The sequence below is a fragment of the Schistocerca cancellata genome, chromosome 12 (assembly GCF_023864275.1).
Source record: "Schistocerca cancellata isolate TAMUIC-IGC-003103 chromosome 12, iqSchCanc2.1, whole genome shotgun sequence".
Classification (NCBI taxonomy): Eukaryota; Metazoa; Arthropoda; class Insecta; order Orthoptera; family Acrididae; genus Schistocerca; species Schistocerca cancellata.
This window is the reverse complement of record NC_064637.1, coordinates 119,919,915-119,947,654: the sequence shown is the minus strand read 5'-3', so window position 1 is coordinate 119,947,654 and position 27,740 is coordinate 119,919,915. Positions and strand designations below refer to the sequence as shown.

At 44.9% G+C, this 27,740-nt stretch overlaps 1 protein-coding gene across 1 annotated transcript in view; it reads right to left on the bottom strand.

Moving 5' to 3' along the window:
• Nucleotides 1-27,740, bottom strand: part of LOC126109504 (5-hydroxytryptamine receptor 2A) — a 285,596-nt gene that overhangs the window by 115,264 nt on the left and 142,592 nt on the right. The window contains exons 2-3 of the mRNA XM_049914527.1: nucleotides 13,248-13,453; nucleotides 8,381-8,590 (exon numbers count right to left, since the gene is read on the bottom strand). Coding sequence (XP_049770484.1) covers nucleotides 8,381-8,590; nucleotides 13,248-13,453 — 416 coding nt within the window. The remainder of the gene's footprint in view (nucleotides 1-8,380; nucleotides 8,591-13,247; nucleotides 13,454-27,740) is intronic.

Sequence of the window (27,740 nt, the reverse complement as noted above, 5' to 3'; positions counted from 1 at the left end):
GGTTAATGTCACACCCAGTAAAGGAACAATAACTGCTACCATTGTGGATTAAAAAGTTAATTTTTTAAAATTTGTCGTTGAGCATATAAGCGTGAAAAATTTAGAAAAGGTTTGAAATTACGTATGAGGTTTTTTGCAAGTCCATAAACTCTCTCAGTATAAGGAAGTAGATACGTTTTAAGAAAAGATTGTTTTCTACGGATCTCAATGCTTATCACGTCATATCTCGTGAAATACACTGATGAGCCAAAACATTACGACCGCTGCCCACCGCAAGGTTGAATGCCTCCTGGTGATGTTGCGGGCACGTGAGACAGTAGGGAAAGAACGTAAGCGGAAGGGAGACGACTGCGCAGTCATTATAGCGAAGATACGGGCCCAAATGCGGAACTCTACTGATGTAAGCGGTTTTGACAAAGGACACATTGTTGCGGTGCTGCGGCCGGAAACGACAATCTCTGAAACGGCGAATGTGGTCGCCTGTTGGCGTACTACTGTCGTGAGCACCTGTGGAAAGTGGCTGAAGGATGGCGGAATAGCGCGTAGCAACAGCAGCAGCAGCACTCCGTCTTCAGGGCACAAGTGGCCCACTGGGACCATCCGACCGCCGTGTCCTCCTCAGATGAGGATGCAGATAGGAGAGGCGTGTGGTCAGCACACCGCTCTCCCGGTCGTTATGATGGTTTTCTTTGACCGGAGCCGCTACTATTCGGTCGAGTAGCTCCTCAATTGGCATCACGAGGCTGAGTGTACCTTGAAAAATGGCAACAGCGCATGGTGGCCCGGATGGTCACCCATCCAAGTGCCAGCCACGCCCGACAGCGCTTAACTTCGGTGATCTGACAGGAACCGGTGTATCCATGCGGCAAGGTTCAAATGGCTCTGAGCACTATGGGACTTAACTTCTATGGTCATCAGTCCCCTAGAACTTAGAACTACTTAAACCTAACTAACCTAAGGACATCACACACATCCATGCCCGAGGCAGGATTCGAACCTGCGACCGTAGCAGTCGCGCGGTTCCGGACTGAGCGCCTGAACCGCTAGACCACCGCGGCCGGCATGCGGCAAGGCCGTTGCTGGAATAACGCATAGGCTGTGTGGCGGAATAACGCGTAGCAACAGCAGCAGCTGCACTCCGTCTTCAGAGCACAAGTGGCCTACCGGTACCATCCGACCGCCGTGTCCTCCTCATCTGAGGATGCAGATAGGAGAGGCGTGTGGTCAGCACACCGCTCTCCCGGTCGTTATGATGGTTTTCTTTGACCGGAGCCGCTACTATTCGGTCGACCACGTCTCATCACAAAAGGTCGGAGGTTGCCCCACTGTGTAATACAGGACAGCCATCGATCTGTGGCAGATTTGATGTCAGAGTGCAATGTTATTGCAGGCACAAGTGTTTCAGAAGGTTCAAAGGCCACTATTGAACACGGTGCTCCACAGCACACGACCCTACTTGTACCCGTGTTGACCTGACGACATCGTCAGTTACGATTGCAGTGTGCACAGCATCACTTTCTCCCGTGGACCAATAGAAACGTGTCGCCAGTCGAATGAATCGCATTTTTTTGTTACAACAGGTCGATGGTTGCGTCATTACACATCCAGACGAATGGCTGCTAGAACCGTGCACTGCGCCTCAGATCCAGGACGGCGAGAGCAGGATTATGCTATGAGGTACACTGAGTTGGGCTTCTGTGGGACCTATGATAGAACTCGAACACACCCTGACAATAGTGAACTACGTGAACACCTAAATGCGAACATTTTAGGTTAGGCTTCACCGTGACTGTTCTTTACATTAAATGAAACAACGAGTTTACTATCAGTCACTGTTTATTTATCTCCACGAAGCGTTTCGAGGTTTAGACCTCCATCATCAGGTGGATATACTGTTGAGTGGTACTTAAGTAAATAAATTAGTGAAATCAAGGTGAAGTAGAAATTAGAATATAAATGAAAAACTTGGTTTAGTTTAGAGAGTTACATACTGGCAAACAGTGGACAGAACAGAAGAGACAATGACCATGAAGTCAGCAAGTTCCACATAAGCGGGCGCTGTCGATTCAGCCGACAGGGCATCGCCCGACCGGCTCACGTGTTTCTCAGTTGTCGCATGTGAGCAAAGGCCCTCGCCTTCATCCCAAGAGCCAATGACCGACGTTAAGAAGATTCTTCGAGAAGCTTTTCAACGTGACAGAAGAGGCAATGACCGGCTCACGTGTTTCTCAGTTGTCACATGTGAGCAAAGGCCCTCGCCTACATCCCAAGAGCCAATGACCGACGTTAAGAAGATTCTTCGAGAAGCTTTTCAACGTGACAGAAGAGGCAATGACCGGCTCACGTGTTTCTCAGTTGTCACATGTGAGCAAAGGCCCTCGCCTACATCCCAAGAGCCAATGACCGACGTTAAGAAGATTCTTCGAGAAGCTTTTCAACGTGACAGAAGAGGCAATAGCCGTGAAGTCGTTCACCTCCAGTGAACTGAAGTGAATAAATACGCGAGACGCGGTGGGCCCGACGGACGGAGACGGAGACGGACACGAAGAAGACGAAGAAGTGAAGAAGCGTAGCAGTTGTTTTCAGTCAGTTTCGGTGCTGAAGACCGTCATGCAAGAAGAGACTGCATCATGCACAAACGCACCAAGTCCGCCGCTGTAATGGAATAGCAAGCAGCAGCCTCGGCGCCAGAAGACAGAAGTTAAAAGGTATTTGAAGTCTGATCTTTACGTACCCGGGTGACTCGTGAGGACGGGAAGGAGACGGCCTCACATCAGCAGTCACCTGTGAGCTGGGATGAAGATCTGACAGCCGAAGACTGGCAAGCGGGAGTCCGTTGTTCGAGTCCGGGACACTGGCCTTCCCCCGCCGCGCCACTCCGCTGGCCGACGCACAACACACGCGGCCGCTTAGAGAAGAGAAACACTGGGACGCCACATCCAAGGTATCACCATCCGATGCACGACTTCGCTCGCAATAATTAAACGGGCCACCTCGCGCTGCGCGTCTCCGGTCAGCTGGGCGAGACGGCGACACGAGGTACACACCGCTACGCGTAATCAGACGCCGCCGCCGCCGCTGCCGCAGAAGAAGGCTACGCAAACGACACAGCTGCCGCTCTCCGAACCAGAACATCCAGTAAGATACAGTTGTACGAAACTTTCAATAAAAGTTATCTTATGTAAAAATGCTGTTTCATTCTACCTCATACTCGAGCCAACGAAGAACCCACCCTGCCCACATGTTGTTAAGAGAGAAAAATTGATTAATTTAATATTTTCACCCTGACAGAATGCTTTAGAATGCTCATCCTGACAGTTGACAGCATCATAAGAGAAAACCCAGTTACATTTAGTAGCAGAAGTGCTACATTTAGTATCACAACTATTACAATACATATTTGCCAGTATGACGTGTGTGTGTGTGTGTGTTGTGTTATAATTTTATGAAGGAACTTGTGGCACTGTCTAGTGCAGAAACAAAACGCTATAGCAGAACATGGTTTTGGGTTTCTTTTGACACAAAACTAAACGTATAACAAAACTTATAACAAACGTATAACAAAATAAGTACCTCCAGTGATCACAGGTTCCTTTCAGTGTTTACAAACTATGGCAGAATACGTGTGATGTGTTACGACAGTGAAGGGAAACTCTGACTACAGGAGGTACTCTGTTTTACTTATTTTATTTTTACCGTTGGATAAGGAAATCAGGCACAAGTACATAACAGCGATCTCAGGAAGGTACCAGTTAGTTGAATGTAGTCAATTACAGTCATTGGAAAAGGAATGGACAAGGTACAGGGACACAGTACTAGAAGTGGCTAAAGAATGTCTTGGAACAGTAGTGTGTAAAAGTAGGATGAAGCAAACAGCTTGGTGGAATGATACAGTCAAGGCAGCCTGTAAAAGGAAAAAGAAGGCGTATCAAAAATGGCTACATACCAGAACCCAGGTAGACAGAGAAAGTTATGTTGAAGAAAGAAACAAAGCCAAACAGATAATTGCAGCATCCAAGAAGAAATCGTGGGAAGACTTTGGAAACAGGTTGGAGACTATGGGTCAAGCTGCTGGAAAACAATTCTGGAGTGTAATTAGCAGTCTTCGAAAGGGAGGTAAGAAGGAAATGACAAGTATTTTGGACAGGTCAGGAAAACTGCTGGTGAATCCTGTGGATGCCTTGGGCAGATGGAGGGAATATTTTGAAGAGTTGCTCAATGTAGGTGAAAATGCGATCAGTAATGTTTCAGATTTCGAGGTAGAATGGGATAGGAATGATGATGGAAATAGGATCACATTTGAGGAAGTGGAAAAAATGGTCAATAGATTGCAGTGCAATAAAGCGGCTGGGGTGGATGAAATTAAGTCGGAACTCATCAAATACAGTGGAATGTCAGGTCTTAAATGGCTACACAGGATAATTGAAATGGCCTGGGAGTCGTAACAGGTTCCATCAGACTGGACAAAAGCAGTAATCACACCAGTCTTTAAACATGGAAACAGAAAAGATTGTAACAACTACAGAGGTATCTCTTTAATCAGCATTGTGGGTAAAATCTTCTCAGGTGTTGTTGAAAGGCAAGTGGGAGTATTAGTTGAGGACCAATTGGATGAAAATCAGTGTGGGTTTAGGCCTCTTAGAGGTTGTCAGGACCAGATCTTTAGCTCACGGCAAATAATGGAGAAGTGTTATGAGTGGAACTGGGAATTGTATCTATGCTTTATAGATCTAGAAAAGGCATATGACCGGGTTCCTAGGAGGAAGTTATTGTCTGTTCTACAAGATTATGGAATAGGAGGCAAACTTTTGCAAGCAATTAAAGGTCTTTACATGGATAGTCAGGCAGCAGTTAGAGTTGACGGTAAATTGAGTTCATGGTTCAGAGTAGTTTCAGGGGTAAGACAAGGCTGCAACCTGTCTCCACTGTTGTTCATATTATTTATGGATCATATGTTGAAAACAATAGACTGGCTGGGTGAGATTAAGATATGTGAACACAAAATAAGCAGTCTTGCATATGCGGATGACTTCGTGGTGATGGCAGATTCGATTGAAAGCTTGCAAAGTAATATTTCAGAGCTAGATCAGAAGTGTAAGGACTATGGTATGAAGATTAGCATCTCCAAAACGAAAGTAATGTCAGTGGGAAAGAAATATAAACGGATTGAGTGCCAAATAGGAGGAACAAAGTTAGAACAGGTGGTCGGTTTCAAGTACTTAGGATGCATATTCTCACAGGATGGCAACATAGTGAAAGAACTGGAAGCGAGGTGTAGCAAAGCTAATGCAGTGAGCGCTCAGCTACGATCTACTCTCTTATGCAAGAAGGAAGTCAGTACCAAGACTAAGTTATCTGTGCACCGTTCATTCCTAACAACCTCACGCAGAGATTCCTTCTTTAGAATTCGTACAGTCCTAACGCCACATGGGTTGCAACTGCAGCACTTTCACCCGTTTTCTGGTGGAGGGTCGGAGCAGACCCCATCACATACTGGAGACCGTATCGCACTTTCTTCGAAACTTTTCTCTGTTGCTTTAAACTACCTTGTCCCACCTTGTATGTTTCGTTACCAAGCAACAACTGTTTTGTAGGCCAGCTTGTTAAAACATTTGTGCTTTGCGTACAGTGGCTATTCTGTTTTTGTGCATGATGTGGTTTGAAACCAAAATTACTTCGGCTCTACAGGAACACAAATTGTTGAAGGTACTAATACTTCATTTTGCTCTACCTGATGTTCTGTCAGGAGGTTCATTACGAACTGCTGTGGTTTGGTTCTTAGTTGCTGCAGCCTGAGGTGGTCCTTAAAAATTCGATTCGTATTTTTGGCAGCAGCTAAATCATCCTCATTAAGCACAGGAGGATTATACGGCTCGATGCCACATTTTTGAACATATTAATTGTATTACTAACAGTAGCTGTTTTGTAGTAAGCGGTACTCAGTAGACGTACAGCGGACGACGTGGTCGTCAAACTTATCCCACTCATCTTGCCCCAGTTGGCTACGTCAAAAGTCTTTTAATTTTTGGAGCGGGCTTAACAAGAATAGGACATGAATTAATAGTGGCTGTGAAACAAATGGAGCGTAATTGTATTCCACAAGAGCTTATACGGAACGCATTGAAAATTGTAGCACTTCAGATAACGTACACTAAAATTGCCTATCACACACTGAACTGGCGACAGCAGCACCACTGTGCGACTTTTTATCGTCTTGCCTTCTACATCTACATCCATACTCCGCAAGCCATCTGACGGTGTGTGGCGGAGGGTACTTCGAGTGCCTCTATCGCTTCTCCCTTCTATTCCAGTCTCGCATTGTTCGTGGAAAGAAGGATTGTCGGTATGCCTCTGTGTGAGCTCTAATCTCTCTGATTTTATCCTCATGGTCTCTTCGCGAGATATACGTAGGAGGGAGCAATACACCGCTTGACTCCTCGGTGAACGTATGTTCTCGAAACTTCAACGAAAGCCCTTACCGAGCTATTGAGCGTCTCTCGTGCAGAGTCTTCCACTGGAGTTTATCTATCATCTCCGTAACGAAGCGCGCTGCTCTCCCTTGGATTTTCTGTATCTCTTCTATCAACCCTATCTGGTACGGATCCCACACTGGTGAACAATATTCAAGCAGTGGGCGAACAAGTGTACTGTAACCTACTTCCTTTGTTTTCGGATTGCATTTGCTTAGGATTCTTCCAATGAATCTCAGTCTGGCATCTGCTTTTCCGTCGATCGACTTTATATGGTCATTCCATTTTCAATCACTCCTAGTGCCTACTCCCAGATAATTTTTGGAATTAACTGCTTCCAGTTGCTGACCTGCTATATTGTAGCTAAATGATGAAGGATCTTTCTTTCTATGTGTTCGGAGCACATTACACTTGCCTACATTGAAACATTAATAGTATCCTTATGGTCGTGCTACCTAAAAGCATGAACTTAAACCATGTGATTAGTCATCTTATCCCAATCGTTAACTTGCACTGGTCTCGCCTACTAAATGGGACAATGTTCTCTCATATCGCTCTTCTAAGCTGTACCGTCTTTTTTGTTCCTCCTGTGGCCTCACTGCTGTTCTAGGTTGTAAATAGAATGCCCTCATTAATTTCTTGTCACCCCAGTCTGTTCCTACATATTTCATTGTTTTTAACATTTCTGTTGTTACTTGATCATGCTTGACTAGAATCCTCTGCCAGGCATTACAGAGTAACTGGCGCCATGAAATAGTTTGAAGCAGTGTGGGGGAGTGTGAAATTGCTGGAGAGTACTGTAACGGAACCTATTAAAGGCTTTACTTTACCGAAGTATGCGATACCCTCCAAATTCAACCAGTGTAACGAGTATTTATGATTATAGAAAAGTTATTGTGTATGTTAACAATGATTGCATAACATCTCTCCATAAATAATCAACCCATTAAATTATACTGAATAACTGACCCACACAAAAGTTAATATCACTTGATCACTGATACAGCAAATGTCATCATGTAAAAACACTAAGTTCATCTTAAATAATTAATATGAAGTACGAAAAATAATGGTCACCTTACGTATTTTGGATCTCCTTAAATAAAAATCACCCAGTGAAACCTATTTGTTCAATAGGACCGTTTTCACTCAGTATTCACGTGAACACTCCTATTTTCGACGAAAACCAATTTAATTCTTAATAATTCATGTTATTTACTTGTTTATTCAAATTAGAGAAGTCAGCTGACAAACTTCTAAAAAACGGCCTTTTTGCAACAAAGAATTATTCTGTCACGTCAACAAATCTGTCTGTCATTTTAATAACCTGTTATATTATGTCACTCGATATAAATTAATAACTTTTCCTCACAAATTACGATAACAGATGTACATGTGACTTATAAACTATATCTCTTTTCAGTAGTTCTTTGACGAGGTTATAAATACAAGCAGCAAGAAGGGTCAGGAGCGGAGTCTGAATGTCACTTTGGTAAAGTGTATGTGTGTTATTGTTCGAGGAGGATAAACATTGCAAAGAACATGTAAAAGAAGTGCTACTTTGTGTTGTGTCATTGTCTTTGGTGGATAGTGGAATTAAGATGATAGTGGAATTAAGATGGCCACCAGAGTAATAAATATTTGAAGTTTAAATATTTGTTGGTTTCGCTCATTATTTATCATCAAAAGCACATCAATAACACGGAACCTCATCTTTTTACCCCTAGACGACCAGATTTAGAGCCAGCATTAGCATCGAGACACAGCAGCGATCCAGCAAGCAGCAGCGATTACCACAATGCATTTTAATGGCGCCAACCTAACATCAGATGCTAACAAGCTCCGTAAATAGGAGTGAAATAGTGCGATTATAGCAATATCTACGACTAGGCGACCATTATAGTACGTACCGATGAGCATGTCCGTAGCAGCGAGGGAGGCGATGAAGTAGTTGGACGGCTGTCGGATGGTGCGGTCTACGATGAAGGCGAGCAGCACGAGGATGTTGCCGCCGACGGTGAGGACGATACACGCGCCCAAGCACAGTGCGATCAGCACCGTCTGCCACAGCTCGAAGGGTGGCAGCACTGGGCCCAGCGGGGGAGGCGTCTGCACCACCGCTGCGCAACACAAGAGGGCACTGTCAAAAAATGGGTCAAATGGCTCGGAGCACTATGGGACTCAACATCTTAGGTCATAAGTCCCCTAGAACTTAGAACTACTTAAACCTAACTAACCTAAGGACATCACACACACCCATGCCCGAGGCAGGATTCGAACCTGCGACCGTAGCAGTCCCGCGGTTCCGGACTGCAGCGCCAGAACCGCACGAACACTAGAGCAGGCGGTGAGCTGGTTATTCACTAAACCTACATAAGGAGCTATCAAGATCATCTGCCACAGCTCAGAGAGTGGCAGCAATGGACCCTGTGAGGAGAGAGGGGTGGCATGCACCGACTCTGTAAAATAAAAAGGTTCGTATTGGTCAACCAGGACAATGGAGCTGTCACCAGCAGTTGGTGGGTATTGTAATGGTACTTGAATTACGTAACCATTACGGCACCTCACCTCAACCTCTCAATACCAGAATATTCTACTGTGTTTCTGTAAAATAGTTGACATATTTCTGTGACAACATTCAGATTTCATTTCATTAATGTAGAGGTACTTCGATACATCGATATGTATATATTAAAGTGATATTATTCTTATGTGTATTCTTTCTTTTGTCACTATGATCACTGACGTACTTGTAACTCTGATTTTTGGGCGCGTACGCGGTTATTGGAGAGTCAAGCTTTGGTCGTCATGTTAAAAAGACGCAAATTGTAGTCAGTTTATGAAATGTGAACTTTAACAGTGAGGAAGATATTTTCAAGTATGTTTCATATTGTGAAGTGATGTTTTGGAACGAGTTACGTGATATTGCAACAAAAGTAATAAAAAAGGAGTGTAACTTAAATTAGGAGTGCTGATTACTTTTTTACATCACCATTGTCCCAACTTGCAAAAGTTTAATCTTCAAAAATGGTTTATGAAACACATCTATAAAACTTTTGAATACTGCAGAATAACACCTAGGCCTCTTTGCATCCGAGCTTGGAATCATCACTACCTAGATTTTCGACGATTGAGCCATGAGTTCACAACGAGACCAGCGTGGGAAACACGAAAAGGTGAGTGCCTAGTTTATCCATTATTTCAAGAAATGACTTTATTAACTGTGCTCTAAGGACACCTGCCACATAATATAACTTTGTTGTTGCCCGAAAATGCAATATTTAGCAGCGTGAGCAACACTACAATCATAATTAACTTTTGACCTTTGTTGTGGTAGGGTTGTTAGAGTATGTTGTTGCAATAATTGAGGCTATGAAAGCTGAGGGGGTCAGGTGACTGAGGTGGGTGCGAAATAACTTCCCATCCCAACTCCAGTGTTCTTCGTCAGTAGCAGAATGCGAGCGGGCGTTATCGTGGAGTAGCGTTGATTCACGCATTACTGGAGGTTGTTCTTGGATTGTGTCTGTAAGATATCCCAATTGTTGGCGATAAATATCAGCAGCGATGGTTACATCTCGGGGAAGCAATTGGTAGCGCACCACGCCGTCATTATTCCACCAGATGCGTAACGTTACCTTTTGTGGATGAGTGCCTGTCTTTGTACGAGAAGCTGGTTCTTCGTTTGGGCTCAACCATGCATAAGCACACCACTGCTCGTCGCCAGTAACGATACAGCCGGGGAATGGTCGGTGTTGTTCACGAGCCAATTAGTGACGAGCAAGCAGAGGCACACATATGACCATCTGCTGATTTCTCTGACTGTGGCTTAAAGCCTGCAGTATCTATCCACATGATTTTTGAACCTCCCCACTGCATGCAAATGTCACGATGGTGGAGTGACGACAGTTCATCACATTTGTCATTTCCCGCGTACACTGACGTGGACCATTGTGGATTAATATATTTAAACGATGTGCGTCGAACCTCGAATGTCTTACTGAACATGGAGCGTCACTAATGTGAGAAAGGTCCTCCTTAAAACGTGAAAACAATTTTATTGCCTTGCTCTGTCCACGGCATTATCCCCATACACGGCGCTAATATTTCTATTTCCAATGCTGACGCCCCACTGTTGGCCTCAAAGAGACGAATATGTCGGAGATGTTCCGATTTCTCCACTTGTCACTCCATTTGCCAGCGTTTTCAGCTCCACTCACTACATACAAATGACGAAATGACATTATATAAACTACACTATTGGCCATTAAAATAGCTACACCACAAAGATGACGTGCTACAGACGCGAAATTTAACCGACAGCAAGAAGATGCTGTGATATGCAAATGATTAGCTTTTCAGAGCATTCACACAAGGTTGGCGTCGCTGGCGACACCTACAACGTATTTACATGAGGAAAGTTTCGAACCGATTTCCCATACACAAACAGCAGTTGACCGGCGTTGCCTGGTGAAACGTTGTTGTGATGCCTCGTGTAAGGAGGAGAAATGCGTACCATCACGTTTCCAACTTTGATAAACGTCGGATTGTAGCCCATCGCCATTGCGGTTTATCGTATCGCGACATTGCTATTCGCATTGGTCGAGATCCAATGACTGTTAGCAGAATATGCAATCGGTGGGTTCAGGAGGGTAATACGGAACGCCGTGCTGGATCCCAACGGCCTCGGATCACTAGCAGTCGAGATGACAGGCATCCTATCCGCATGGCTGTAACGGATCGTTCAGCCACGTATCGATCCCTGAATCAGCAGATGGGGACGTTTGCAAGACAACAACCGAAACACTTCGACAACGTTTGCAGCAGCATGGACTATCAGCTCAGAGACCGTTGCTGCGGTTACCCTTGACGCTGCATCACAGACAGGAGCACCTGCGATGGTGCACTCAATGACGAACCTGGGTGCACGAATGGCAAAACGTCATTTTTTTCGGATGAATCGCGGTTCTGTTTACAGCATCGTGATGGTCGCATCCGTGTTTGGCGACATCACTTTGAACTCACATTGGAAGCGTGTATTCGTAATCGTCATACTGGCGCGTCACCCGGTGTAATGGTATGGAGTGCCATCGGTTACCCGTCTCGGTCACCTCTTGTTCGCATTGACGGCACTTTGAACAGTGGACGTTACATTTCAGATGTTTTACGACCCGTGGTTCTACCCTTCATTCAATCCCTGCGAAACCCTACATTTCAGCAGGATAATGCACGACCGCATGTTGCAGGTCCTGTACGGGCCTTTCTGGATACAGAAAATGTTCGACTGCTGCCCTGGCCAGCACATTCTCCAGATCTCTCACCAACATCTGGTCAATCGTGACCGAGCAACTGGCTCGTCACAATAAGCCAGTCACTACACTTGATGAACTGTGGTATCGTGTTGAAGCTGCATGGGCAGCTGTACCTGTACACGCCATCCAAGCTGTGTTTGCCTCAATGCCCATGCGTATCAAGGCTGTTATTACGGCCAGAGGGAGTTGTTCTGGGTACTGATTTCTCAGGATCTATGCACCCAAATTGCCGTGAAAATGTGATGTCAGTTCTGGAATAATATATTTGTCCATTATAATTATCCGGGCTGTTATGCCGTGGTCGGTTGATGAATTCTGTGTCGATTCCCAACGTTTGTTGAAAATGTAACGGAAAGAATAGGGAGGATCTTGACGAAGCGGAATATTACCGTAAGCCCACCAGGAAGATAAAGGAATACCTTAAGCCTGCCACGGACGCTCGCAAACCACTGGAAAAAGCTGGAGTGTATAGGATCCCATGCAGCTGTGGTGATGTTTATGTGGGTACCACTAAAAGAAATGTTTCTAAACGTTTGGAAGAGCATAAGGGAAATTGCAGAAGAGGAGAAACGGAACGATCAGCTGTTGCGGAGCATGCTTTCCAGCCAGGGAACCACAATATTCGTTTCGAGGAGACGCAAGTACTAGCGGCCACAAGCGGATATTACGAAAGGCTCTACAGGGAGGCAATCGAAATCGCTAAACACCCAAATAATTTCAACCGTAAGGAGGAGGGTGTGAAATTAAACGGCATATGGATGCCGGTGTTAAAGAAGATGTGTACCACCCGCCCACTACTGGGTGATGGCAACGGCGATCGACGGCGACGGACAGCGGCCAATTGCACTGACGTTTTCAAAACACGTGACATCACGCCGCGGCGTGGGAGCGCGCGGACACGAAGTTTATCGGCAGTCAGTAGCGAGCCAATGTGTGTGTTGGACGTTCCATTGAGCTACGGACCCCCTTGAAGATGTCTCCCGCAGTCGGAGACGAAACGTTGGGAATTGACACAGAATTCATCCACCGACCACGGCATAACAGCCCGGATAATTATAATGGACATGATATTTCCGGCCGTGAAAGTCTACATTTTAATAATATATTTGTCCATTTGTTCATTTCTTCTTGATGTAACAATTTTAATGGCCAGTAGTGTATGAACTAAAATAGCTGTAGTGAACTACAAATGAAAAATGGCTATCGATAATTGAACTCGTAGCAGTCGTAACTCCAACATGCAAAACAAAAATGTAATAACTTATGCACTGATAAAATCAGTTATTTTTAAGTGTCTATAAGCTTTCCCAAATGAGTTAGAGAATAAGACGCCTTGGGCAAACCTCAGGATACAACAAGTGATGATATTTGTGTGTAGCTCGATTCGAAAGCAGAGTGAGAGAGCGTGTCAATAAAAGTGGCCGCCGCAGCCAGTGTAAGCCTTGCCCACGCACGGCGGGTAGCCTACCTGTGCCGGTGTCGTTGCTGAAGTTGGCGGCACCCACGCCGACGCCGAGGCCGACGGCGGCGCCGCCGACGGGCCAGTCCGGATAGTCGAGGTCCCAGGGCGGCGCCAGCGTCGACGAGCCGTTGAGGAAGACGCAGTCGGCGCCCTGCGGCAGCAGCCGCCCCACCGTGAACCGGCACAGCCGCTCGCGCTGCCGGCGCAGCTTCCTGCGGGCACACCACGCGCGCACTTCAACACCTGCTGGTTGTCCCAATAACACGTGACCCCCGAGTTCTGTACTGGGGGCATCTCTTACCGAGAAACATAAAAAAAAAAATTCGAAGTTAACGCGTAAGGACACGCAGAACAGTTTCGCAGTACACCTACATCTACATTCGCAAGCCACCCAACAGTGTGTGGCGGAGGGCACTTTACGTGCCACTGTCATTACCTCCCTTTCCTGTTCCAATCGCGTATGGTTCGCGGGAAGAACGACTGCCGGAAAGCCTCCGTGCGCTCTCGTATCTCTCCAATTTTACACTCATGATCTCCTCTGGAGGTGTACGTAGGGGGAAGCAGTATACTCGATACCTCATCCAGAAAGGCACCCCTCCAAACCTGGACAGCAAGCTACACCGCGATGCAGAGCGCCTCTCTTGCAGAGTCTGCCACTTGAGTTTGCTAAACATCTCCGTAACGCTATCACGCTTACCAAATAACCCTGTGACGAAACGCGCCGCTCTTCTTTGGATCCTCTCTATCTCCTCTGTCAACCCAATCTGGTACGGATCCCACACTGATGAGCAATCCTCAAGTACAAGTTCAACGAGTGTTTCGTAAGCCACCTCCTTTGTTGATGGACTACTACTCCCAATGAATCTCAACTTGGCACCCGCCTTACCAACAATTAATTTTATATGATCATTCCACTGCAGATCGTTCCGTACGCATACTCCCAGATATTTTACGGAAGTAACTGCTACCAGTGTTTGTTCCGCTATCATATAATCATACAATAAATGATCCTTCTTTCTATGTATTCGCAATACATTACATTTGTCTATGTTAAGGGTCAGTTGCCACTCCCTGCACCAAGTGCCTATCTGCTGCAGATCTTCCTGCATTTCGCTGCAATTTTCTAATGCTGCACCTTCTCTGTATAATACAGCATCATGCGTGAAAAGCCGCATGGAACTTCCGAAACTATCTACTAGGTCATTTATACATATTGTGTAAAGCAATGGTCCCATAAAACTCTCCTGCGGCAAGCCAGAGGTTACTTTGTCTGTAGACGCCTCTCCATTGAAAACAACATGCTGTGTTCTGTTTGCTACAAACTCTTGAATCCAGCCACACAGCTGTTCTGATATTCCGTAGGCTCTTACTTTGTTTATCAGGCGACAGTGCGGAACTGTATCGAATGCCTTCCTGAAGTCAAGGAAAATGGCATCTACCTGGGAGCCTGTATTCAATATATTTTCTGCGTCTCAGGAACAAATAAAGCGAGATGGGTCTCATACGATCGCTGTTTCCCGAATCCATGTTCATTCCTACAGAGTAGATTCTGGGTTTCCAGAAATGACATGATACACGAGGAGAAAACACGTTATAATAAGATGTTCTAAAATTCTACAACAGATCGATGTCAGAGAACACTCGTGTGGGGAAAAAAACGGAGCACATTGAACGACTACAGACAGTCACAGGACATGTACAGTCGTGGACAAAACGATCGAGCCCCCTCGCCTTTTCGTTATACTGATCCGCACAGCTTTGAAGTCTGCTACACAGCATAACACGTAAGGCGACAAAGTGCTACCAACATAATATGCACAGGCGTAAAACTGAAAACCATCCGAACTTTGTCAGACTGTTTTCAGTCATGTGTAAGGCTATATTAATGCTGATTAGTGTGTTAAATGAAAGAAGAAACTGCAGTTAGTATGAACTGTATTAATAAAAATGGTTTTCAGCTTATCGAGATATCATAACTGTTTTAGTAAGGCAAAGTACCCCAGATCGTTACGAATTCTTACACAGGAAGAAATGATCATAGCGATAATGTAATTCAGGGCTCGTAAGGAAAGATTGAAATGGTCCTTTATCCCGCACGCTGTTAAAGAATGGGACGATAGAGAAGTAGTCCGAAAGTGGTTCGATGAACCCTCTGCCAGGCACGTTAGTCTGAACTGCAAAGAAATCCTGTAGATGTAGTCATGTATATGTAACAATGAAATTATGTTGTAATTGCGACATGTGAGTTACATTTGATTTGAACATCGAAGTTGTTTGCTGTTTATTTATTTTTTGTTCAATATTTTCAGCCATAGACAAACACCTAGGTGCGTTAAATTGATACTGAAATGAAGTTTCGTGCATGCACCAATAACAATAAATTCTTAACTACTTGTTATGGTACTGCAGTATGTGCCAGCGTCATCAGAAGTGGATATCGCATACGACTTTGAACAAAATTTGAATGTATCTTCGTAAAAGTTCCGTGATCAAACGATGTGAGTTGCTGGCGAATACAGTTTATCCTCACTAGACAGTATATATTATCATTATACTTGAGGTGAAAAGGGTTTCGCCGGATGTGGTGGCCGAGCGGTTCTAGGCGCTTCAGTCACGAACCGCGCGGTTGCTTCAGTCGAAGTTGGAATCCTATCTCGGGCATGGATAAGTGTGATGTCCTTAGGTTAGGTAGGCTTAAGTAGTTCTAGGTCCAGGGGACTGATGAGTTAAGCAGTTTGGTCGAATAGTTCTCAGAGCCATGGTTTGACCTTTCGCGTAAATTTTTTTTACATAAACGGCCGTATCTTTAGATTTCGTAGACGTAGAAGCTCACTTTTTTACACCACTAAGAGGCATATACCACAGGAAGTGCGATACATTTCCGCTTTTTTATTAGGTCTACCCCTACTCGAGGTAAACGGGTTTTAAGGGTTCGATAGACAGATAGACGGTCAAGAAAGTGAGACTAGTAGCATTCCATTTTTACCGATTTAGGTGACGAAATCCTAACAACGAAGATAGCTACGACAGTTAGTGAAGATGAGGGCCGCATAAATAATTCCCCATATTCTTTATTTGAAATGTTCTAGTTGCAGCCGATACATCAGCATATTAATCGTAGCTACGCTTTCGATCCAAATCACGTTTACTGGAATGCAAATAAAATCCATTTTCCCATACGCGTGGTAATTCAGATCCCAGTATTAATGCCAACGCGTTTTAGAAGTGCGAGCATTCCCATTGGTAGCTAGCTTAAGAAACACGTCGGATAATGAACGTTTTATGGCTGTGGCGAGTCAAATGGAGATGGTTCAAATGGCTCTGAGCACTATGGGACTTAACATCTGTGGTCATCAGTCCCCTAGAACTTAGAACTACTTAAACCTAACTAACCTAAGGACATCACACACATCCATGCCCGAGGCAGGATTCGAACCTGCGACCGTGGCAGTCGCGCGGTTCCGGACTGAGCGCCTAGAACCGCTAGACCACCGCGGCCGGCTCAAAGGGAGAATTCGAAACATTGTAGAATACGTTTGGCAGTTAAGTCGCCGTTTATTTCCTGGGGTGGTGCAGAATTATCCTATTAAATTTACTCTCTAATAACGGTATTTTGTTATTTCAACAAACATCCCGAATGATTGTCACATAAGCGGTGACATAAAGGTAGAAAATTCATGTTTTTGAGTACAGAAAGCTCTATGCAACAAAAAGTGCAAATCATTTTGCCATTTTCATAGCGAAATTCCCGGCTTTTTCATGTCTGGGGTAATAATAGAGGGCTGTTCGCCTGGGTTGTCTGTTAGTATAGTGAAAGGTGTTTGATACTGCAAGGGAGGTCTGGTTTGTTTTCGGTTCTAATCTCGATGGAGGCATATACACTATCAGCAAAACAATTTTAAGATATTCTCGCGCCCCCAATACGTTTTATTGGTACCGTTATTCTGAACCGGCGCCCTGTGGATGTCAATATGAAACTCTTGTAGAATTTCATACTTGTTACTGCCTACTTTTTCCGCTTCTGTCAATAACTGAATTGACTTAAGCGTTGCACTGCATGATTTTTAACTGAATTTCGTCATGAGTCTTCACACATTGCTACATTTGCACACTTTCATGGTAGGTCAGGAACGGTAATCCAGTATGACTGGTCTGAACGTTGACACAGGCCGTTTCGCTGCCGAATGCGCATAATATTTTACTATTTCGTAATGATTTGGGGTACTTTGTCTTACTAAAACAGTTATGTTATCTCGATAAGCTGAAATTCATTTTTATTAGTACACTTCATACTAACTAGCGTTTCTTCTTTCATTTATATCTTATATTTACGTGTTGTGTTTAAAACACTAATCAGCATTTATATAGTCTTACACATGATTGAAGACAGTCTGACAAAGTTCGGCTAGTTTTTCAATTTCACGCCTGTGCATAGTATGTTGGTAGCACTTCGTCGCCTTGCCTGTTATGCTGTGTAGCAGACTTTAAAGCTGTGCGGATCAGCATAACGAAAAGGCGAGGGGTCTCGCTCGTTTTGTCCACGACTGTACATTAGTATGTTCTGCAGAAATTAATAGCATTTGAACCGTGTCGGTCCACGGGTTCAGTGTAAACTTCGATATCGCAGCGCAACACCACCACCTGGTAAAACGTGCCTGGAGCTCTCGTTATCCATATAAACGGAAAGTAATGGATCAGTGTGCTTTGAGCAGACGTACGGAAGCCTCGCAGGCGTGTACGCTAACCGCACCGTCAAATCAGTGAGTTTGGAAGAGGGCGCACTATTGACATGAGAGAAGTGGTTCGTTCCTTCATCCGGGAAATTGCTGCCCGTGTGGGACGAAGTATTTCGGAAGTGCAACAGATGTGTGCAGAATGGTTCACGGAAGGCTTGTAACACCACAGCTCTTATGCTGTATGGATTTATTTTGTTTTTTTGCTTTATTTAATGTTACATTGTTGATCGTCTGTTAATGTGTTTGAATCGATAACTTAAAATTGTGTACTCTTTTCTTTGTCAAACCTTTGAGTCGTGGTTTGTTTCAATGCAAAGTAGTGTATCTGTAATTTAAAATTCTTTGTCCCATTTGGAGGGAACAAAACTTACTGTATATGATTGTAATTTTGTGTGAATAATTTTTTGTAGAGATGTCAATATGTGTAAATGTTTTGTTTTATTTAATGTATTTGGTTGCTGTTATGTAAATTGCTGATCCTCACGTAGGGCTTTTAGTTATTCTGTATGTAAAAGGTGTAGTGGTTCCCCTCAGGAACGGAACTGTGTAGCGCGCGCAAATTGTGGTTGGCCTAGGTGGAAAAGGTGGAACTGATAGTCAGTCGGGGACGAGCCAGCAGTCGGAGACGAGCTACGAGTCCGTGCACTGCCATGTAACAGATGCATATTGTGCTGATTCCGAGAGAGGCTTTTCCTGCTTCTTTCCAAAGCCTCGGATGGATGGATAAATAGCTGGAACTATTCTGGAGTTTGTATTTATCATCGCCACCAAGAAATGACAGAGTCCAGCAATTCTGCCTACAATTCCACCTACCAACATGCAGTTGCCACCACATTGCGCAATCAATGCCACGTAATACTATAATGATGTACAGTGAAGGATCAGCTTAATGGACGTGCTAATGTGCTGAAATATAAGGTAATCTGTATCTGAATTTATGAACCTACCTTGATTTTTCTCCTCATCATAACACCTCTCAGGTTCCTCTCCGTTTGGGCTAAAGTGATATCCGAGTGTCCTTTCTAAAAGAAATTAAAGCCTAGAGTTTTGCTAATTAATGCCTCTTGAACTTAGTAAAAAGGAAGTTAAAGCTAATGTGGCAATAGAGTGAGTTAAAGTAATTGTTGTTTGCTGAAAATATTCCTATTAAAACTGCTTATTAAAGTGCTGTTGCCAACTTCAAAATTAAAAGTTCTTAAGACTGAGGCTTATAAAGTAAATGATCACATGTTTGTCTGTAGTAAATTCTAAAAGGTGAGTCAGTTTCTTGCAATTTTGTCAACATTGTGTTTCGCTGTAGTAAAAGTGAGAAAGCTGCAGTTGTGAAACAATATATATTCATGTTTGCTAAGTGTTTGTGTATCTTGTGTATTAGAAGTGCATGTTAATAGTAATGTTATAAAGACCATTCACTTTAAGTAAGCCTAAAAGTAATAGGGTGTTTCGGAATCTCTTATAATTTTGCAAATAGTTTGTGCTGCTCTGACTGTTAGCTTCAATCTTAAAACATATGTGTGTCAGAGTTCATTGCACTCGCGTGTGGCTAAGTCTAGGTTGTGTTTGTCCACTATAGTTACTCACACCTACTTTCATAAACGAGAACGTTAATCTTTCTCTTGCCTAATTAGGCTGGCGACCGTTTTTTTTTTATCAGTTGAACAGTGCAGATAGGCAAAATTTTGTTTGTTACTGTTCAAACATTTACGTAATTCTGACTTTCACTTCCGATAAGCCACCTCCGTTAGGAACAACACGGTCAACATAACAAAATTCCTCTCAGAGGGTAACACTGCTCTGTTGCTTTGTGCCATAGTTGATTTTACAAAATAATTTTATGTCACAACCTGTTTCTGGCATTGAGGTTATGGTACAGCAGTAGCAGTTAGGAGTGTTATAGGCTGTAGGACACGACTACATGGGTCTGGTCACACCACCCAGCCCATCCCCTGAGACGATAGACATCTCGTCCGACTGGCATTGTGTTGCAGATCTGCGTCCTCCTCGTCTCTGGTGCAACAGTGGAACACATTGTACACTATCAGGGGTGACAATCTGTCGTCGTTCAATACGGTATGGGTTCCGTGCGCCTCATCCATTTCTCCATATACCTCTGACGAATGTGCAAAAACGTGCTAGACGGCAGTGGTGTACGGAACGATGTCATTGGGGTCGGAAATGGCATCATATAGCGTTTTCGGACGAATCCAGGGGTAACACCGAAAATGCAGAATGAATGGTACCTGCTACCGACATATACTTTTTTTTTTAATTGTATGTTGTGTGTGTGTTGGGGCTTAGGGGCGCTCTACGTCGAGGTCATCAGCGCCCTGACACACATTAAAAGAAACGAATGTGGACGAATTTAGTAAAATGAGAGCATACAAGCAAAGAAAGCCGGAAAAGATGAAAAATGCTGTATAAGAAAATAAAACGTAAGGAAAACTAGAAAGGAGCGTCGAGGATGCCCAGGAAATTGTCACTGGCTGCTCATTTACGCAAAATATGGGCGAGCCAGTCATCCTGCGAACAAATTAAGATCCTCTCCCTAAAATCTTTGTAAAAAACATTTGACATGGCAGAGAACTTTAAAACTTTTACCACATTCGTCCGAGTGTTACCTAAAAGAGATGGCAGGTCCGCTGGCAAGTCAGCTGCGGCCCGCTGGTCAGAAAATAAAACGCAATCCAATAAAACGTGGCGCACGGTGACCTGGACGCCACTAGCACCACACATTGGAGGGTCCTATCGCCGGAGCAGGAAGCCATGCGTCGTAGCGCTGCGGCCTATCCGAAGCCGAGTGAGGAGAACCTCGTCCCGTCGATGGGGCTGAAAGGAAGTACACCACACACGCGTTGTGGGCTTGACTGTACGGAGCTTATTGTCAGTCATTTCCAGCCACTCATCCTCCCACCGACGCATGACTCGTGAGCTCAACAGCGAGGTCAGTGCGTGCAGGGGTACAGCACACTGAGATACTTGTGGATCGAGACACGCCTCCTTGGCTGCGAGATCTGCCCTTTCATTCCCAGCAATGCCGACATGCCCCGGAACCCAGCGGAAAGCCACCACCTTCCCCTGTAGTTGGAGGAGGGCATCGTGGATGGTCTGGACTATTTTATCTGCTGGATACAAACGTTGCAATGAGTGAAGGGCACTGAGTGAATTGGAACAGACAAGAAATTTAGGAGAGGAAGAATGACTCATCTGCTCCAGTGCCCGCAAGATCGCAGACAATATTTGTAATTTAAATGCTTTCTTTTAATAAGTAAGGGCATTGCTTCACGGTATGTGTACATTTAGGTAGAAGTCTGCTGACGTTTCATTGTACACTCCTGGAAATGGAAAAAAGAACACATTGACACCGGTGTGTCAGACCCACCATACTTGCTCCGGACACTGCGAGAGGGCTGTACAAGCAATGATCACACGCACGGCACAGCGGACACACCAGGAACCGCGATGTTGGCCGTCGAATGGCGCTAGCTGCGCAGCATCTGTGCACCGCCGCCGTCAGTGTCAGCCAGTTTGCCGTGGCATACGGAGCTCCATCGCAGTCTTTAACACTGGTAGCACGCCGCGACAGCGTGGACGTGAACCGTATGTGCAGTTGACGGACTTTGAGCGAGGGCGTATAGTGGGCATGCGGGAGGCCGGGTGGACGTACCGCCGAATTGCTCAAAACGTGGGGCGTGAGGTCTCCACAGTACATCGATGTTGTCGCCAGTGGTCGGCGGAAGGTGCACGTGCCCGTCGACCTGGGACCGGACCGCAGCGACGCACAGGCATGAATGGAGGGGCGAATGGAGACGTGTCGTCTTCAGCGATGAGAGTCGCTTCTGCCTTGGTGCCAATGATGGTCGTATGCGTGTTTGGCGCCGTGCAGCTGAGCGCCACAATCAGGACTGCATACGATCGAGGCACACAGGGCCAACACCCGGCATCATGGTGTGGGGAGCGATCTCCTACACTGGCCGTACACCACTGGTGATCGTCGAGGGGACACTGAATAGTGCACGGTACATCCAAACCGTCATCGAACCCATCGTTCTACCATTCCTAGACCGGCAAGGGAACTTGCTGTTCCAACAGGACAATGCACGTCCGCATGTATCCCGTGCCACCCAACGTGCTCTAGAAGGTGTAAGTCAACTACCCTGGCCAGCAAGATCTCCGGATCTGTCCCCCATTGAGCATGTTTGGGACTGGATGAAGCGTCGTCTCACGCGGTCTGCACGTCCAGCACGAACGCTGGTCCAACTGAGGCGCCAGGTGGAAATGGCATGGCAAGCCGTTCCACAGGACTACATCCAGCATCTCTACGATCGTCTCCATGGGAGAATAGCAGCCTGCATTGCTGCGAAAGGTGGATATACACTGTACTAGTGCCGACATTGTGCATGCTCTGTTGCCTGGGTCTATGTGCCTGTGGTTCTGTCAGTGTGATCATGTGATGTATCTGACCCCAGGAATGTGTCAATAAAGTTTCCCCTTCCTGGGACAATGAATTCACGGTGTTCTTATTTCAATTTCCAGGAGTGTATTTACCTGTGTTTTACTGTGAAACTTATAAGCTCTGGGAAGAAGCCAAAGGAATTGTTAATTGCACCGACTAGCAACGATAATAGCAGTGCTTGTGCGTTGTAAAATCTTTTGTTAGGGGGTTATTGGGCAGAGCGCGCGGAGAGAGCGGGAGACGGGTTCCAGCGCTGGTAGTGTGCGGATGTGTGGTGTCAACGATCTCGCAGTAGGGAGTACCATTTCTGCGGCATCATGAACTTTATTTAAATAACAATCAGTTAAATTCAGGGCGATTGTGTCCTCACTGCCCCCAGACATTGTTACCAAGCGAGGTCCTTGTTCCCTTTTTTCCTTATATGCTAACCGAAGTTTGGGAATCTATCACTGGAAAAAATCAAAATCTAAAGAAAATGCACAAATTAAGAGTGCGGATGTTTCATTTATTTTACATATAGCTTGGAGCACATGGCTGTTTGGTTTTGTACGTATTCTAGTATTTAATTCTTTTCAAGTCAGTAAAAAAGGCTCAGTTGTTCAGACAATAATATGAAACCCAATTTGAAAATTAAGTAATTGCAAAGTAAAAAGTGCTTGCCTTTTTTCTAAATTTCTTTGATGGCGTTCTCTGAAAATCATTGTTCACGTAACAAAGTTCGATACTAACATACATTTTAAGTGGATATTTTCAAATCATTACTCGATTAACGTAAAAGTGACTTCTCAGTTTTCTTTATCATTACATACTCACTTAAAATTAGTGCCAAAAAACGTGACAACCTTCAGTTGCCACGTCGGTGTTTAATGATAAATGTTTTTCTTTCCCATCATCTTGTACAGGATTTTGTATGTAAATCACCCTAGTGGGCTGGCGACCGTAATTATTTCCTTTTCGTTCATTAGTGTAACTTTTGGATTCATAGTCGGTGGTACCTTTTCTCCGTCCAGTGTTGTTTGTGAGTGAATGCACAAAATAACTTTCAATTTCCAAATTATAGCCTTGTTCGGTTTAATTACTTTTATTTTTAGTGACTATCCATCAGAAGGGTCGGTTGTACACTTTCCTCCTACATGTAGGTATCACTTCTTCGGGAAAGATAGCCTTACACAATTAGGAAAAAATCCATTAGGCACACAAGCGATCCTCGGTCATATTTTATATCGCAAGCAGGATAGGCCTGTTAGTAAGACGGAGGTTACACAGCTTCTCTTTGTTTGAAGATGTTGGCCGCATTTTGGTTCGCCTCAGACAGGGGGAGTGGCATCACAGAAAATTCGCACAAGACATTCACCAGCTCAAGGTGTGCTCAAGGGGTGCTACTAGGCACGTGTTCAGGGCACTGAGGACAGTGTGACCTAAGTGTCTGACAGTCTGCGACCCGTAGCCATATCCCTTCTGCACAACAGGCCAGATTCCATTTTTCAGCAGGACAACGCACGAGCACCCATTGTTGCAAGAGAACGTGTCTTCTTGGTCTCACAGGATGTCAGCCTTTTCCCTGGCCCACCAGATTGCCACACTTGTTGCCAATTGAAAACGTGTGAGTTATGGTGAGATGACAGGTGCAGTGCTGTGACCCAATAGGAACCATGCCTGATGAACCTTGGAACCAGGTGAATGCAGCATCGATGGCTATACCACAGGACGTCATTCGCGCTTCATACTCGTCGATGCCATCACGCGTGGAACAAGTTATCAGGGCCCATGGAGGACCGTGTACCTACTCTGCAACGGAACACATGCTGAACCGAGGTGACTGAAATGCTATCATTTCAGCAGAACATACTAATGTACATGTCTTGTGAATATGAACGTCCTATCTCTAGTCGTTCGAGGTGTTCTGTTTTTCTGATCATGATTGCACAGTGTACAATGACAATTAATTTTTTTATGGGACTTAACATCTGAGGTCATCAGTCCCCTACACTTAGAACTGCTTAAACCTAACTAACCTAAAGACATCACACACACATCCATTCCCGAAGCAGGATTCGAACCTGCGACCGTAGCAGCAGCGCGGTTCCGGGCTAAAGCGCCAAAACCGCTCGGTCACAGCGGCCGGCGACAACTGATTCCAAGGATTCAACTTTTCGTCTTCCACAGTAGACTTCATATCGCTTTGTACAGCCTGGTCGTCGAAACGGCGCCCAATAAGACGCTTTGCATCAAAAATAGTGTTACTTGGGTTCATGGCCACCTGATTTTTAGCAGCATCGCCCGAACCAAGTACAGTGCCGACGAGCAAGTTGTTTCGTTCGCACTATACCCCAATGTCCTTGGTGGAGAAGCTTTAAGACAGAGGACTGTAACGAACGTGGGACCACGACCCTAGACTGATCATTATAAACTGTAGAGGACTGACAAGACAGCCAATCCACAGAGACGGGTAACCGAAAGGCACGCGTTTACACACGCAGGATTGCTTTAGGTCTGAAACAGGATACGTAATGAATGCTATAAAGAAAAGTACGTAGCTGCTGGAATACTTAACTTTAATCCATCATTTGTATACAGCATTCTTGATGATACAAGTGAGACTCTCTCTAGATATGGTTAATGGCGCCTTGCTAGGTCGTAGCCATGGACTTAGCTGAAGGCTATTCTAACTGTCTCTCGGCAAATGAGAGAAAGGCTTCGTCAGTGTAGTCGCTAGCAAAGTCGTCCGTACAACTGGGGCGAGTGCTAGTACGTCTCTCTAGACCTGCCGTGTGGTGGCGCTCGGTCTGCGATCACTGACTGTGGCGACACGCGGGTCCGACATGTACTAATGGACCGCGGCCGATTTAAAGCTACCACCTAGCAAGTGTGGTGTCTGGCGGTGACACCACAGTAATACCAAAGACATTGTCATAAAAGTTAACTGAGAGAAATGGACAGCTTTGTTGTGTGAAAAGATGTGAACTGCAATCAACTGCGAGCTCATAGTACAGCAATAGCAAAAACAGAAAAACCAGAACTTCAAAAATGAAACTGCCTTAAAAATATTATTACTGGATGCCAAGGCTGTATCGAGAAAATATTCCACTGGATATGAGCATTATTTTGACAGCAGCTCATTTTATGTATCCCCATTACGTGTCAATGCTTTTGACCAAAATATAAAATCTTTCTTTTCAATAGATATATTAAAACAGATGGTAATCATACCGCTTCATTTACTAACACTTTTCTCCAGAATGTACAATGAGGTGACGTAAGTCATTGGATAGCGATATGGAAGGTGTAAAAAGATAGTGAATTGCTGAGCTCTCGTTTGTACTCAGGTGATTCATGTGAAAAGTTTTCCGACATGATTATGGCCACACGACATGAAGTAACAGACTTTGAATGCGGAATGTCTGTTGGAACTGCATGCGTGGGACGTTCTATTTCGGAAATCGTTAGGGAATTCAATGTTCCGCAATCCACAGTATCAAGAATGTGCCGAGAATACGAAATTTTCTGGCACACCACGGACAACGCACTGGCCGAATGGCCTACACTTACGACCGAGAGCAGCGGAGTTTACATAGAGTCGTCAGTGCTAACAGACAAGCAACACTGACTGCCATAACCGCAGAAATCAATTTGGGACTACGGTCAGTTAGGACAGTGCAGCGAAATATGGCTTTAATGGTCTATGGCAGCAGATAACCGACGCGAATGTCTTCGCTAACAGCACGACCATAATTGTTACCCTGTATATTGAATTGCGAAATGGGTGTTTCAAAAGCATCTAAGGAATTTAACGTAGGTAGACAAACATTGGAGGTATAGAGCCGTAAATCAAGAGTAATTGCAACTGGAGAGTGGCCGGATGGGAAGCAGAAGTTGGAATGTTCGATGTAGAACAAGAAGATGAGATGGTAGCATACCTCAAGACGATGGAGAGCAGAATCTTTAGTCCATAGATGAAACATCTCGTTGACAGATCACTGGCCTGTCAAGTATCAGAAGGAAAAGTCTTAGCACACAGCCTCGACAAAGTAGCTCGGCTCGCTGGACAAGAGTAGGTTATGGGATTTCTTACTAGGCGCGGTATGTTGTGTATTAGCACGCCAGAAAATACATCTGGTGAACGGGCGAGCGGACTCAATGAAGTAACAGTATTATACAGGGTGATTCAAAAAGAATACCACAACTTTAGGAATTTAAAAGTCTGCAACGACAAAAGGCAGAGCTAAGCACTATCTGTCGGCGAATTAAGGGAGCTATAAAGTTTCATTTAGTTGTACATTTGTTCGCTTGAGGCGTTGTTGACTAGGCGTCAGCGTCAGTTGATGCTAAGATGGCGACCGCTCAACAGAAAGCTTTTTGTGTTATTGAGTACGGCAGAAGTGAATCGACGAGAATCCGCGGGAAACAACTCAGTATGAACGTGACTCGCCTAAGGTGAACGTTTTCTGTGCCATTTCAGCCAATAAAGTTTTTGGTCCCTTTTTCTTCGAAGGTGCTACTGTAACTGGACTACAGTATCTGGAGATGTTAGAGAATTGGCTGTTCCCTCAGCTCGAACAAGAAGCACAACAATTCATATTTCAGCAGGATGGAGCGCCACCACATTGGCACTTATCTGTCCGTAACTACCTGAACGTCAACTACCCGAGGCGATGGATCGGCCGCCAGGCAGCCCGTGACAGAGCACTTAATCACTGGCCTCCAAGAAGCCCTGATCTTACCCCCTGCGATTTTTTCTTATGGGGGTATGTTAAGGATATGGTGTTTCGGCCACCTCTCCCAGTCACCATTGATGATTTGAAACGAGAAATAACAGCAGCTATCCAAACTGTTACGCCTGATATGCTACAGAGAGTGTGGAACGAGTTGGAGTATCGGGTTGATATTGCTCGAGTGTCTGGAGGGGGCCATATTGAACATCTCTGAACTTGTTTTTGAGTGAAAAAAAACTTTTTTAAATACTCTTTGTAATGATGTATAGCAGAAGGTTATATTATGTTTCTTTCATTAAATACACATTTTTAAAGTTGTGGTATTCTTTTTAAATCACCCTGTATTGGGTGTTAACCGGGGGCCTAGAAACGACAGAGAGGCTCCGTCCCCGCCGCAGCCGCGGTGGTCCACCACCCCACGACGACTACCGCAGTCCACTTCACCCCTCCGCCGCCCCACATCGAACCACTATTTGATGGGTATTGTGCGATTCGGCCCCCAGTGCCCCCCCCTGGGAACATCGCACACCAGACGAGTGTAACCCCTAAGTTTGCGTGGTAGAGTAATTGTGGTGTACGCGAACTTAGCAATCGCCGT